General features: G+C 62.1%; 2 protein-coding genes across 30 annotated transcripts in view; one reads left to right on the top strand and one right to left on the bottom strand.

The window, feature by feature from the left end:
- The window catches only part of NRXN2 (neurexin 2), a 104,895-nt gene extending 103,427 nt beyond the window's left edge, over positions 1-1,468 (top strand). For 19 of the 29 annotated variants that reach the window (XM_032357711.1, XM_032357702.1, XM_032357700.1 and 16 more), the window contains one exon: positions 427-1,468. In XM_032357711.1, the coding sequence (XP_032213602.1) occupies positions 427-1,313 (887 nt within the window). In that variant the 3' untranslated portion in view covers positions 1,314-1,468. The remainder of the gene's footprint in view (positions 1-426) is intronic. The other 10 variants (XM_032357718.1, XM_032357721.1, XM_032357720.1 and 7 more) reach the window with 2 other exon arrangements.
- A 4,741-nt stretch (positions 1,469-6,209) lies between these two features.
- SLC22A12 (solute carrier family 22 member 12) lies at positions 6,210-14,353 on the bottom strand. Its single transcript, XM_032359599.1, is given in 11 exon segments — positions 6,210-6,992; positions 7,542-7,745; positions 7,947-8,055; positions 8,437-8,651; positions 9,305-9,420; positions 9,543-9,666; positions 12,015-12,183; positions 12,258-12,412; positions 12,876-12,979; positions 13,609-13,977; positions 13,979-14,353. Coding segments are annotated over 11 exon segments (1,785 nt in total). The 5' UTR covers positions 14,135-14,353; the 3' UTR covers positions 6,210-6,928.
- Positions 14,354-14,839: the final 486 nt, after the last annotated feature.

Below are 14,839 nucleotides of genomic sequence, written 5' to 3'. Positions count from 1 at the left end.
AAAGCAAAAAAAGAGAAAAATCTAGAAAAAAAAAACCCTAAAAGATACTGTTGTTAGGTTTGTTTAAATGCTGCTCTTGTATCTGTTTTTAAGCCTTAAACCGGTAGAGTTTTTTTTTTTTTTTTTCCGTTTCTTTTCGATTTCCTTTTCCTTTCTGTTCCTTTTGGTTTCTTAAGACAAACAAAAGACCAAAACCCAGTGAGCCACAGAGCCCGTGCGAGGGGCGCCCAGGGCATTTGAGCCGCTGCCCGCTTAAAGCGCAGTGCTCCGGCCGGCTGGCGGGCGGGCGCGGCCCGCTCTAGTCTCCGCCAAAGCCAATTGGAACCGATTTGGGTGTGTGAGGCTGTTGTTTCTCTCTCGTGCCGGCCGCCTGCACCCTGGGCCCTCGCTGACACCCTGTTTTTTCTCTTCTCTCTCTTGTTCTAGGAGGAGAGTTAATATTGCCCATTATCACGGAGGACTCCTTAGATCCCCCTCCCGTGGCCACCCGGTCCCCCTTCGTGCCCCCACCCCCCACCTTCTATCCTTTCCTCACGGGCGTGGGCGCCACCCAAGACACCCTGCCCCCGCCTGCGGCCCGCCGCCCGCCCGCCGGGGGCCCGTGCCAGGCCGAGCAGGACGACAGCGACTGCGAGGAGCCCATCGAGGCCTCTGGCTTTGCGTCCGGGGAGGTCTTTGACTCCAGCCTCCCCCCCACGGACGACGAGGACTTTTACACCACCTTCCCCCTGGTCACGGACCGCACCACCCTCCTCTCGCCCCGCAAACCCGCTCCCCGGCCCAACCTCAGGACAGATGGGGCCACGGGCGCCCCCGGGGTGCTGCTGGCCCCCTCCGCCCCCGCCCCCAACCTGCCTGCGGGCAAAATGAACCACCGAGACCCGTTGCAGCCCTTGCTGGAGAACCCCCCCCTGGGGCCCGGGGCCCCCACGTCTTTCGAGCCGCGGAGGCCCCCTCCCCTGCGCCCCGGCGTGACCGCCGCCCCCGGCTTCCCCCGTTTGCCCACAGCCAACCCCACGGGGCCTGGGGAGCGCGGCCCGCCGGGCGCCGTGGAGGTGATCCGGGAGTCCAGCAGCACCACGGGCATGGTGGTGGGCATCGTGGCGGCGGCGGCGCTCTGTATCCTGATTCTCCTCTATGCCATGTACAAATACCGCAACCGCGACGAGGGCTCCTACCAGGTGGACCAGAGCCGGAACTACATCAGTAACTCGGCCCAGAGCAACGGGGCCGTGGTGAAAGAGAAGGCCCCGGCCGCCCCCAAGACGCCCAGCAAGGCCAAGAAGAACAAAGACAAGGAGTACTACGTCTGAGCCCCGGCGCCGCGCCCACTGCCAGCTGCGCCCCTCCCGGGAGGGCCCGGGACAAGGGTGCAGCCCTCTCCCTGCTGGAGCTCTGGGGACCCGCTCCCTGGCTGCCTCAGACTTCTCTCACGAAGAGGAAACGCAAAAAACAAAACAAAACAAAAAAAACCAACAAAAAAACAAAACAAAACAAAAACAAAACAAAAAAAAAAAGAAAGAAAAAAGAAAGGAAAGAAAAAATGAAAAGAAAGAAAAAAAATGAAAAGAAAGAAAGAAAAAAGAAAAAAATAGAAAAGGAAACCCCGTGCTCGTCCCCTTCCTCCGACGGTCCAGTGAGGCGGCGCTGTCCGTCCTGGGGCTGTCTGTCCCTCTCCGCTCTGCGCCCGCCCCGGGCAGGGCACGTGCTCACAGCCCTGGGTTGATTTATTTTTTTAAGGGGGGAGGGTAGTTTTATTTTGGTGGGGTTGGGCGGGAAGGAAGGCTGGGGGTTTTGTAAAGTGTCCACTACTCGTCTTGTTCATTTCCTCCATTTTTCTTCCTCCCTGGGTCCCTCCTGCCTTCCTTCTCTTCCCAAGCCCTCCGGCCCCCATCCCAGGCTTGCTGTGTCTCTCTGTCCCCTCCCTCCCTCTCCACTTCTTTTTCTGTGTGTCTGGTTTCTCCCTTTCCTACCTTTGGGTTTCCAGAGTCGGTGGGAGAAGGGCGGGCGGGTGGGCCCAGTGGCCCAGCGGGAGGGGAGCAGGGACGGGGCGGGGCAGTGGGGTGGCCCCCCCAAGCGCCCCCGACTCTGCCCACCAGGAGGAGGCGCTGGCCTGGTGCCGCCCAGGGAAGGGGCTCGGGGCCTGGAAAGGCCTGTTGTGTTGTGTGCCGCCGGGCGACGTGCATTGATGGGGAAGCTGCTGGAGGAGCAGGGGTGGGGGGGGCGGGTGGGAGGGGAAAGGCAAATGCAGATATATATTAAAGACAAATTATCTAGATACCGCGAGCAGCAGCCTGTGGCACCCGTTGGGCGCGGGCATCAGGGAAGAGAGAGAGCCGGGCGTTGCCCGCTGACTGCTGGGGTCACTTCTCTGCCCACGGGCTCCCTGCTCCCCCAGTTTTTTTTCTCTCTTTGTTAACAAATGTGTCTGAGTCTTGGAAAACACCCCAACCCCGGAAATGTGTGGGAAAAGAAAACAAAAACTTTCCAAATCCAACGGTCCTGTGCAGTTTTTTGGGGGATGGGTACTGTTGGGACATTGGTCCTGGCTCTGTTCTGGGGTTTGGGTACAAACTGGCCAGTGAGAGCTGGTAAGTAGCCTCCAGAGTTTTGGGCTGATCACGGTTTTGGGTTCCTGTCTTTGTCTCACCCCCATGTCCCTCCTGGCCTGAGGATGGGAATGCCGACCAGCTGGTGGGTGGCCTGGGACAGCCCACCCACCTGAGAGCCTCAGGACAAATCCCCAGAGGCAAGAGCGTCATGTTGCCCCCTAGTGGTTAAAGTGTGTCTATGCTGCTTGTGCGTGGGTCTTGCAAGAGCCCTGGGGTTTCTAAAGACCTTGGGGAAGCTGGTGTTATTCCCGGGTGACAAGAGCTTCAGTGGCTGAGTCTGCATTGACCCCCCTAGTTCTGCCTAATTCCAGAGTCTCTGCTTTTTCTGCATCTCTAAGGATTTGGATCCTATCATTTGTAGCCCTTCCCCCACCCCCCCCACCTCCAGTCCGTGCTGGCTGACTGTGGGTAGGTCCTGGGCTCCAGAACCTCCACCACCCCAGGGGTTTGCTCCTTCCTGGAGACACTGAACAGGGCCACGGTCCCAAACACGCTACAAGGCCCGTCTGTATTTGCTAAGCTCAGTGGCAAGGAGTAGAAACTTACGGCGAGGGCTATACGTACCTGAGGCCCCGGGCCTATGGGCATTCTCTGGGGAGCAGAGTGTGGGAAGTCCTCATCTCCCACGTGGCAGTGGTAGATGGCCACACCACTGGACACAGGAGCCATGACTCAGCCCTGCTTCTGCCACTCGGGTCTCCTCTACTTTGTGCTGGGGGATCTCACCTCCTTCTGTCTCTGCTTTCTCGTGCCTTTGGCTGGCCATCACCCTTCACCCCTCGGATCTGCTTCTTGAGCTTCCAACCACAGGCTCTGTCGCCGGCCAGTTCCCTCTTGCAGCTTCCAGCTCACAAGTCCAGCCCATGTTTAGGCGTGGATCCCTCTCAGGGTCCCTGGGCTTGATGTCCACAGGAGCTGGGGCTCCCCCGCTCCAGCTCCCCATTCCCGTCAGGGAATGAAGCTTTTGCTTGAGGATCCTCCTTAACCTGGGGTGTTTCCCCGGGGACCTTTGAGAGCTCTTCCCCAGACTCATGTCACTGGCCAGAGAGTGGGCTCTCCTGTAGCCACCCCCCAGGTGTGGATTTCCATAGACTTTGCCTCTCCTTGCCCTTCTGAACCAACCACCTGGGGAGGCATGGGCTCTGCTCGCCCCCCGCTGCTCACAGTCTTGGAAACTGAGGTCAGCTCTAACCCCCGCTGTGGAAGCCAGGGGGAGGCCCTGACTTAGGGCAGTCTTGCCAGGACATCCTGTCCCTATGCCAGAGACGATCTTGCGCCCGGGTCTTTGACGGCGGCTGCTCTCTCTGTCCAAGGGATGGAAACATCTCAGTTTCCTCTGTCCCATCACCGCTAGCCAAAGAAAACAAATAGAAACTGGCAGGAGTTCCGTGGTGCCAAGAAGGGAACATTCTTTTCCAGAAATTTCTAGAATTGTCCTAAACAGTCTATCAGAGTAAGGGACCGGAAAGAGGGACAGTGCAGGAGTTGGAAGAACAGGTCCCGGTCCTGCTCACTGCCATGTGGCTATAGGACTGGGTGTTTTCCTCTCTGTGTTGGGAGCTAAGAGCTCCTGTGAGGGCTTGGTTGTAAGAGGAGAGATTTCTGGACTCTACCATGGACTCAGTTTATCCGTCTGTGAGATATGGTCTCCTCAGTCTCAGCTCCTTCATCTGGGTATCTGATGTTGAACTTAACACTGGGCCTGAGCTGAGCTTCTTGGGGTCTGGCTGGCCTGGCAGTGACCCCCAGGAGTGTGCAAACAGAATCTGGGGGTGACTGGAACTCCAGGAACCTCACTCTTGGACACACGGTACTTGCAAGGATATGTCAGGGGAGTCCACTTGGGGAGGATCAAGGAGAGAGTTGAGGAGGAAGCTCCAAGTGGGGTCTAGCTGATACCTTGACCTTGGGAAGGAACACGAGCTCAGCCAGGGCTGGAACCCTTCTGGGAGGACATCCCTTTCCTGGATCCCTTTCGTCTCTGGAGCCGAAGGAGCCTGCATTGCCCTCCCCACACCCCCTTCTGGGAGAGCTGCAGGCCTGGCTGGAGATAGGAGCATGGCTGGAGAGGGTCCTGAACCACTGTCCTGTCCCCAGTGCCTGAGGCCTCTACTGCCATGGGGGGAATGAGCCTGTGGGGGTAGTTGATGGGTCCTTCCCACACCCAGTTCCCATGGCTCTTCCATTGCAGGGTGCTGCTGCCACCTCTGGGCTCGGGAGACACCTGTGGGGAGCATCAACAGAGAGGGTGTGGCCCAAGGCCTGCTGTTTGTGTGACGGTGTCCAGCTGGAAAGCAGGTCTGTGACCACTGCCAGGAGAGTCCCCACTCCACCATGGTGATGACACCCCCTAGCTGCCCGAGAGGGGCGGGGCCCTGGAACCTCCCAGGTTCCGGGTCCTGTTGAGTTCAGTGAGGGGAGGACATGTTGGAAGCAGGTAGGTCCTGGGTTCTAGAAGACTGGGACCCCCTGGAAGGGCCAGGAGCAAGTCTGCTCTGAATGTGGGCAGAGGGGTAGCTCTGACCACTTGGTGAACCAGAGAACACTCTAGGGGAGAGGGGGAGCCATTTCTCACCAGCCCTGTGTTCTCTCTTCTGGAAGCTTCTGGACACCAGGGGTCCCCAAGAATGCCGAGCAAGGCTAAGGAAGTAGCTGGGGCTCAGCTGGGCAGCAGGCAGACAGGACCAAAAGTTCCGGGCAGGCTGAGACAAACTTGCCTTTGGGCAGCTTTACAAACGGGATCCCCACTGCCTTTGTCCTGGGGTTCTGCACTGAGGGGCAGCCTGTGATGGCTGAAAGACATGATCTTCCCCTGAGAGGCCCCCGGGCTGCGGCGGAAAGACCAGGCCAGTGAGTGATCCTGTCTCCCGGGGGCAAGGAGCAGCTTTCTGTTTTTCTGCTCATCTGCGTGTACAGCACAAGTGTTCCCATCGCTGGTGTGTGTGTGTGTGTGTGTGTGTGTGTGTGTGTGTGTGTACGTGTGTGTCAGGGCATACCCCTTCGTGGAGCTGCCCATAAACAGTGACCCAGGCAGAAGCAGAAGTCACCTGAGCACAGCTCTGGGGTGGTGGGGACCCCGATGTGGGTGGGGTCACAGATGGCTTCTCCTACACCCACGTTTGTGTTTGGGGGCTCGGGTGTCCACCACCTTCCATCTGAGCCCTCGTCTGGGGTTTTCCTGTAAGGGGTGCCAGGGGACTCCACGGGGCCCTGGCTGGTTCTGAGAACGAGGTGTCAGCTTCAAGAGGCTTCACTGGCTGCCCGGTTTTACAGTCTGAGGCCTGGGGGGGAAGGGGATGTCGTAGCCAGGGCTCTGGAGACCGGGGCTGAGCTCTTGCTTCTCTGCTCCCAGCTGCAGGTCGCAGGCGGTCGCTTTCTCTGAGCCTTACTTTCCCATCTGTAAACTGGGCTGTCTTCCTTGAAGGGTTTGGGAAAAGATAAGACGATGCCTTGGGTACCAGGGGGATGCCCAGCGCACAACAGGCTGGAAAGGGCCGACGCTTTGGTCTGGGAAAGGGCCAGCCCCTTGAGGAGCTCCCCAGAACTCTCTGACTTCCCCACCATCCCCACCCCTGACCGCTCATCCCTGGAGTCAGCTGGGGGCTGTCATTTGTTCCTTTATTCCCTCTTTTGTCTCCCTCGAACCAGGGGGCCTCCTGCCAGGCTCTGTGTGGGAGCTGGGGCCAAGGGGTGAGCAGGCCACCCCAACCCTCTGGGCATGTTGAGGCTGGCCGGGTGGGGCTCTGGTGCGGGGCCAGGACTGTGGGTAAGGATTTCACTATGGCCTCGGGCTGGACCCTGGGCCCCCGGGTGGAGGCCATTGCCATGGGTCTGGGAGGGACTCAGTCAGGTAGAGAAGGGGTGGGGAGGATTGGCTCTGTGGCTGCAGTGTGGAGAGGGGGACCGAAGGCCAGCACTGTCTTTTGGGAACTGCTGAGGATCTGAGACTTGTGCGGGGCTCTGGGGCCAGCGCGAGGAGCTGGGGAAGTTTTGACCTTGGGTGATGATGCCCTCCGAGCTTGGAGGGGGGCCGTGGGCCGCTGGGGGCCGTGAGCAGTGGGGAGGGGAGCGGGGGGTGACAGCTTCCCAGGGTCTCTGCTCCTTCTCGCAGTCACGAGGGAGAGTCCTGTGAGGGTGCACAGGGCAGCCGGCAGCCAGAAGCTATCTTCTTGGGCTTTCTCTGTTGAAGGTGGCTTCTCAGGCAGAGAGAGGCCGCCCCTGCGCCCTCTTCTAGATATGGGGGCCTTTGCCGTCCTGCCTTCTCCAAAGGAGAGAAGTGCCCCTCCCCGTGTCACTTTGCAGAACTCCCGGGAGGCTTAAAAGTGTGTGGATTTCAGGACAGTGGGTCCTGGAGCGCTGTGCGTCGTCTTCTTTACCGCCCTGTTCAGACACGAAGGACAAGAGGCTTTTGTCTCCTGGGTGCAGCGTGACCTCTGAGCCCTGCACTGTGGCCCTCCTTAGGACTGGGGCAGGACTCCTGCCCTGCTCTCCCGAGCCCAGGAAGGAGCTCCCTGAGAGCGTCCTGGGGAGGGGGTGACGGTGACAGCCCTGCCAGCCATCCAGGGGTTTCAGCGGGAGAGTCTGGGGCCTATGAGGCCACCCAACAATGCCCATCGCACCCTTGGCCCTCCCCCTTCCGAAGGACTACACACATCCTTCCCCTTGACCTCTTGTAAGGTGGAGCGGAGGACGGGCCAGCCATTAGGGCCTCAGATGGTAGCATGAAGGGCAGGAGACCGTGTCCACACTGTCATCCAGGAGACCCAGCCTTTGACCTCCCCCCTCCCACAGATGTACGATGTGACTGAGCCAGACTTCTGCGCCTTGGCTTCTCCCTCTGCCCAGGGGAGGGGGTGGGGGGGCAGGGCTGCCCCATTCGGGGCTTCCCTGGGGGTACAAAGAAGGTGGCCCCGGGTGGAGTTCACTCACTGGTTCTGCACATCTTGAATGGTGTCGGGCAGCGGCAGACTCTGGGTCTCCGGGAGCAGGAGAGCAGCCAGGCCGCTGAGCACGGGCACCCCGCCGTACAACAGCAGGGGCAGTGCGCGCCCGTGGATGGCCAGCAGCCGGACCAAAGGCCCCAGGATCGCTCCCCCACGGGCTGCCATCTGGCCCAGCCCCACCGCGGACATCCTGTCGTCACAGACACACCGGTGAGGGCCCCCCCCACCCCCTGTCCAGGGGTCCCCCCCACCCCCTGTCCAGGGGTCCAGGCTGAGCCGGGACGCACCTGGGCGGCCCTGAGACCACGTGGAAGGGAGATGGCGGTGGGAACGGCCGAGGCTGGGGAAGGCTGTCCCCACCGTGCCCTCCCAGCCCCGGGCACCCCCTTACCTGAGCACGGTGGGGAAGAGCTCCCCGGTGTAGATGCTGACGCACGTGAAAGCAGCCCCCACGCTCCCAAGCCCCAGCACGGCCAGGGCTGAACGCAGGGCCCTCATCTCTGCAGACAGAGATGGGCTTAAGCGAAGCCGGTGGCGGGGCCCCGAGGTCAGATGGGGGCTCTCTCCAGCCCAGGCCCCTCTCCGACCTCCCAGTGTCTGTGACTCAGCTCTACCTGGGTGTCCCCAGAGCACGTCCCGAGGGACCTCATGGCTACATTCACTGTCACCAAACTGCCGCCCACCCTGACACCCGGAGCCAGACCCCGGGAACACTCCTGGCCCCCTGCTCCCCACCTTCCCCCTGCACTCGGGCTCTGAGCCATCTCTCCCGGAAGCCCTGGCAGCCTCCTTCCTAACTGGGTCCCAGCTCTGGTCCAGCGCCCTCTGTTCCTGGCTCAGTGCCCCCAGGTCGGGAAGCCTCGCGGCCCTGCCATGCTCACTGAGGGGCACGAGCGTGTTGGCCAAGACGCAGAGTCCTGACAGCACCAGGGACCCAGCCTGGGTGGGCCGGCGGCCCAGACGGTTCAGCAGCAGCAGGGTGACTATCTTGGCCGGGATGTCCACGACCCCGATGAGGACCTGGAGCAGGAAGATGTTGCTACCCAGAGCCTGCAGATCCAGGGCCAGGCCGTAGAAGGTGAAGCCAAAGGCGAACCTGCGGTGGGGGCCGGTCGCATCAGGCTGGGGGAGAGCTGCCCAACGGCTCGTGTGTTCCCAGACCCATTTCCACCCTCCTCCGGCGGGCTCCGTGTAGCGGTGGGGTGGCCTCTGTAGACCACCTTTCCCTGGGCCTCTCTGTGAGGTTCGGCCAATGGGGAGCCCTGATGGGAGGCACAGGTGCACCGGCCCGGGAAGCCTGGGCGGGATATTCCCTCCTCCCTCCCTCTGGGTGCCACATCCTGTCCCGTCCATGCCTGCGGCTTCTGCTGAGTGTGTCTTTCCCCCTGTGACCTCAGCAGTGCCAGTCCTTGCCGGGTGGCACTGGCTCTTGGGCTCTGATAATCCCCTCCCTCCTCCCTGACGCCTCCAGACCAGGCGGGTGGGCGCTCTCCTTCCCAGCTGGCTGGGTGGCTCAGTACCCGCCCCCCAACTTCCTCCTGGAGCCTGGCCACTAGAGGGGAGGTGGCCGTGCTGGCAGGACCGTGGGCCGACAGGGGAGTCATTAGATGCCCCTTGACTGGATGCCAGCCAGAGCCCTGATTCCAGGGTCTCCAGTGGGGGGATGGGGGTGCCAGGGACAGCCCGAGGCAGGCCAGAGGCAGAGGCTGGGGTGCCAGGCAGGGCGGGGTGGAAGGGGCGTCCGTCTACCAGCACAGAGTGGAGGCGCAGGTCCGCAGGCGCAGTCCAGGCGTACAGATCAGGGTTCCCAGGCTGGGGGGGGCCTGGCTCGCACTCAGCTCCTCCTGCATGGTTGACAGCAAGACCTGCAGGGGTGGGGTGGGGGCGCCCCGTCAGCACTGGGAGCCCTGCGCCAGCCCTCCTCCCCCTGGCCCTCCTCCTCGGGGGCTGGGCGGGGGCAGGGACGGGGTCCAAGGGTTGAGCTCACCTCCGTGGTCAGCGCATCCTCCACCTCTCTCTTCCCGTTGATGGCGGCCACCCTCCGCAGCTCCCGCAGGCCCGGCTCCAGCCTGCCTGTGATGAGAAGCCATCGGGCAGACTCTGCCAGCCACCTGCAGGGGTCGGGGGACGGGGGGACATGGGAGGAGACACTGCCGGTGGCTCCCAGGGCCTGGCCCGCAGCCTCACTGCCCCTCTGTCTCCTTCCGTCCCCGGGGGTGGTATCACTGGTGGCCACAGGCCCCAGGCTCCGGGAGGCCACGCCATGTGACACCCTCCTCTCCCTATAGGCCACCCTTTCTGCCTTTTTCCTTCTCCCTCTCGGATTGTGGTGGGGAGGTCCTGTCCCCCACCAACAACCCGGTGGCCTTTCCCTTGCCTCACCTGGTAACCAGGCCTGGAGGAACCCATGTGCCGTAAGGACCCCCCAGTGGTTACAGGACAGCAGACCTGTGAGATCCCCCCCACCCCGCCCGGGTCCCCTCCTGTCCTGGGCCTCCCTGCTGTCACACAGCCTTCTTGCTGGCTCCTCCCCCAGGGGCCCCTCCTTGCGAACAACTTCATGCCCAGCCAGGGGCTCAGGCCTGGGGCAGGGTCTTTGGTCCTGATGTCACCAGGCCCCTCCACCTGCCCCCAGGCAGCCACCAATTCCTGTCACCCTCCAGTACACCTTGCACCTGACCCCTCCCCACTGCCCTTGCCTCACTTTGGACCCTGTGGTCCATGCCAGGACATTAGCGAACCCGACACATCCCAGCTCCCCCTCCTCATGCCAGGACTCAGCCCCTAACTCTAACCTCACCCCTGCAGCCCTCAACAGCTGCCCAGACTGCTTGTACCGGCCTAGCCCACTGAGTCCCCGGTCGTGCCCACCGTGCTCCACTGGCTCTTGCCTCCGGGCCTCTGCTCAGGCAGGCCCCCCCAGCCAGGCCCCCCTTTCTCCCAGGAACAGCAGCCAGGGGTGGGGCCACCTGCTCCAAGTGTACAGGGCCCTGAGGTCCTCCAGGGTTGGCAGAACCAGGGAGAGAAGGGGGACCCAAGGCACACGTTAGAGTTGACAAGACCCGGTGACCTGCTGAACTTGAGGTGGGTGGGGGAGAGGGATGGGGAGGAGGTGTCATGGTGACCCTGACTCTGAGACCTGGTGGGTGGGGGCTGCTATCCCTGCTACAGGAGCCTTGGAACAGAGCCGGTGTGGGGGCGTGATGCCAAGACCCCGTCACGGGGATGTCACACAGCGGGTGGCAAACGGGAGGCTAGAGTCCCGGGAAGAAGCAGGACCCACGAGGGAATTCGGGGTCTGCAGCACATGGAGGGAGTCAGAGCTGGGGGCCCCCAGTTGGGTGGCCTGGGAGAGAGCACTGGCACAGGAGCACCCCCCTCACCGCTGCAGGGGCCATGAGCCGTGCCAGGCCAGCATCAGCCTCAGACAGCCAGGAGGGGTGCCTGGACTCCATTTCACTGACCTTCGACCTTCGCCCTTCGCCCTTCGCCCTCTGCCCCCCGCCTCCACTCTGCTGGTACCAGGCTTAGCCCGCAGAAGGCCACCTGTCAGGCAGCACCATCTCCGAGCCAGCACACCAGGTGTGGTTGTCTCCTGCTCTGGAGAGTGACTGCGAGTTAGGTGCTTAAGGCTCTGTTGTAAGAGCTTTGGGCTCCATCTCGTTGGGTTGAGGAGGTGTGTGAGTCAGCTGTCCTTCCAGTACAGGAGCCCCATCCTCCCCTGGGCTTCTGCTGGCCTTCCCTCTGCAGTGACCACAATGGCCATGCAACTAAGTTGCTGGCTGTGTAGGTGAATGAGCCAGGCTCAGCTCTGCCCTAAAGGCCATCCAACCATCCATCCAGCCATCCATCCAGCCATCCATCCACTCACTAGTTTATCATCCATCCATCTCTCTGTCTGTCTGTTTGTCTATCCATTTCATCCATTCATCCAGGAGGCCATCCAACAAATATTTACTCTGCACCTACTCTGTCTCAGGAGCTCAGCAAGAGTCATGCCTGATTTCTTTCAGGGCAGCGCAAGGGCTCCCTGACCTCTCACATGCGAGAGCCCGGTGTGGGTGCCGGGAGTCCCCTCTGACCACTGGGTCTCCATCCCTGTTCTTTAGTAACAAGGTCGGTACATAAGGCTGCCCGGGGTTGTGTGTGCACACGTGTGCGCTGTATCTTTGCATCTTACCCTACACGTGCCAAGGCGAGCAGGAACTCAAGAAGGAAAAGGGCCAAGAAGTGATGGGAAGGACGGGCTGGCAGAAGGATTAGTAGAGGAGGCAGCCCTGGGAGCAGCAGGGAAGGGAGTGGCGCCGCCGGCACTTGGGTGAGCATCGTGGGCCGGTGGCCGTCAGTGGAGCCAGGCCCCTGGGCCTCCCATCTGGCTGTGCTCCCGGCCTCCTGCACCCCCAGCCCTCTGCTCCCGGGGTGGGGGGGCAGGTCTCTGAGGAGGGGGGATGGCACCCACCAGGAGTACAGGAAGCAGAGGAAGAAGGGGGCGGAGACCGCCAGCTGCAGCAGGGCCCAGTCCCGCACGCCGTAGGCCACGCCGCCCATCAGGACGTGGCCGAAGCTGAAGCCCAGGGTGTTTAGGGTCATCATCAAGGCTCGGGCACGTGCCGACGTCCACTCCATCACTGCAAGGAGACCACCAGGGTCAGCGGGGAGCCTGAGCCAGCCTTCCCTGCAGGGCCCGGGCCAGGGGACCTACGGAGCGTGCTGGTGTTCATCATGACGCCTGCCACGCCGAAGGCCGCCAGGAAGCGGAGCAGGCAGTACACGGGGAAGGTGGGTGCGAAGGCGGCGGCCGTGCCCGACACGGCCATCTGAAGGTAGTTCCAGGTCAGCACCAGCCTGCGCCCAAACCTGCGGGCACACAGACACACAGGTGGCTGGATCCGCGGCGCCCCATAGCACTAGCCACGGGGCTCTGGACACCCCTGGGTTTGCCTGTCAGGCAGAGGCATAAGGGACCTTAGTTATCCACCCACGGAAGGCTTGGCTGCACGGGCAGAGTCGCCAAAGTCCAGGCAGCTCTAAGGCGCGCTGGGCACAGAGGAGCCCCCTGCCAGCGGGAGCAGCACCGGAAGGCAGGCTCGGGTCTCAGCGGATTTCAGCAGTGAATGCGGGATCGGACAGATGACCCTCTCCAACTCCAGAGACTTGGGGAAGCCACGGCCCAGGGTGAGTCTGAGGCTCGCCCAGCGCCAGAGCCAGGAGGTGTCAGGAGCGAGACCCATGCAGATGTTGTGGCTGGCAGCGGGGCGCTGTGGGAGCATGGGGGGCAGGGCGCGAGGGAAGGGGGGCTGCCAGAGCCAGGGGCACTCACCTGTCGGAGATGTGGCCACACACGGCAGCTCCCACCAGGATTCCTGACAGGTAGAGGGACTGGGCCATGGGCTTCAGGGCGTGGGAGTCACACACCAGGTCCCACTGGTGAGAGAGGAGTAGGAGCTGAGCCCAGAAGGGAGGGGGCGGAGGCGCTGGGTGGGAAGCCCCGTGTGAGCTAGGTGGGGGAGGGTGGCCTGCGGACCTCTAGGGTGGTAGGGCCGGGCTGTCACCCTGTTGTCCTCTGGTCCAGGGTCAATCCTCTCTAGACTTGTTTGCTCTCCCCTGCCGCACCCACTCTGCAGGGCGACCCTGAGCTGGGGCCTCGCCCCCACTCTCCTGGGCTTCTCTGGTTCTACAAAGAGCCCCCTTCCCCTTGCTGGGATAGGCTGCCCCTTCCTCTTGCCCAGATTTGACTGGACTCTGGGGGGGGGGTCACCTGCCCCCTGACACAGGCGGTGGGGAGAGCTCCCTGAGTCACAGCTGATCGGGTCCGGCCCGGCTCTCGGCACCATCCACTCTTCCACAAGCCCAAGTCCCCTGCTGACTCCCCAGACTCCCCCTCTCCCGTAGAGCAGGAGATGTGCTGGAAGAGGGGCTGGAAAACCACCTGTGGTGAATGAGGAGGTGGGTCCCTCCCAGGACTGGGCCATTCTGAGTCCAGCCAAATAGGAGCTCTGACCTTGGCTTCTCAAGTGCTGGGGACTCGGGGAAGGTGTCAGAAGAGGCTCTACCTTGGCCACGATGGTGGAGGTGAAGGTGCTGCGGTCGTAGACCCAGCCATCCACGCATGGCTCCGTGGCAACCTGGCTCCAGTTGGTGGCCGTGGCGTTGGGGTCCAGGAGCTGCCACTGTGGTTGGCGGAAGCGGCGACACTGGTGGGGTTCATGGTTGGGGCCCGGTGGGATAGAAATGGTCAGGAGGTCCTTGGGGCCCAGGGCCCCAGGGACACTGGCCTGGACAGTGCTGTTGTCCAGGAGGGGCACCCAGCAGCGGTGGTTGGGCACGGCGGCCGAGAAGTTCTCCAGCATGCTCTGAGTGGTCAGCCACACGATGGGGACCACCAGAGCCACCATCTGGAGAACCTGGAACCTACCCAGGCCCACCCACTTGGTCCAGGAGCTCAGAAATGCCATGGAGCCCACTCGGGACCAGTGGAGTGCCCACCTCACAGAAGCTGGCCCAGGGCCAAGGAGCTGATGCAGGGAGGTGTTTCTCCCACAGCAGCACTTGCTTCATCAGCCAAGAAGTCTGGAGCATGGCAGAGGCCACCCTCCTTCGCTGACTCTGGATCAGGGTTCTTCAGAAGTCTGTCCAGCGACGGTCACTCGTGGTGGCTCTGACTGGGACCAAGGAGCCGTGAGGTGTGATCCTGAAGCCACCAGCATCCTTCCAGAGATGCAGCTGGCCCCAAACCTCCAGGAGAAGCTGGTTATAGGAAGCAGGGAACATAGAGACTGAAAGCACCCAGACTGGAATTAAACTGTGACCAGGTGACATTTAGGGAACAGGGGTCAGAAATCAGTCAAAGTTTAACCCAGCTCTGAGGGAGGCCCAGGGGCAGAGCACAGTGGTTCCTGCCTGGCGGGGAGGCCTGGCCAGGGGCACCTGGTCTCTGACAGGTGTGGGGGAGGCTTTGGCAGGGCTGCTGCAGTCCCCCAGCATCCCTGCCAGCCTCACAGTGGGGACTATCCAGGGCTCATGCAGAGAACTGCTGGCCGGGGGACCTTACTGATCCTGGGACTGGTGTGAGCCAGGAGTGACATCTGTGGGCTTCAAGGACTTCAGCTTGTGTGTGTATGAGGGGGGGTGTTGGGCCCAAGTCAGCCACCTGCACCCCCACCTCCCCCGATGTGGCCCTGCCCTCCCCCACCCTCTACCTTCCCCTCTGTTGTCTGCTGCCACTGATGCCCATGCTCCTTAGCTGTCCCTCTCTCTGACCTTCACAGGGCTCTGCCGTGTCAG

The sequence above is a fragment of the Mustela erminea genome, chromosome 9 (assembly GCF_009829155.1).
Source record: "Mustela erminea isolate mMusErm1 chromosome 9, mMusErm1.Pri, whole genome shotgun sequence".
Taxonomy (NCBI): Eukaryota; Metazoa; Chordata; class Mammalia; order Carnivora; family Mustelidae; genus Mustela; species Mustela erminea.
The sequence above is the reverse complement of the archived record's forward strand: the minus strand, read 5'-3'. Positions and strand labels throughout refer to the sequence as shown.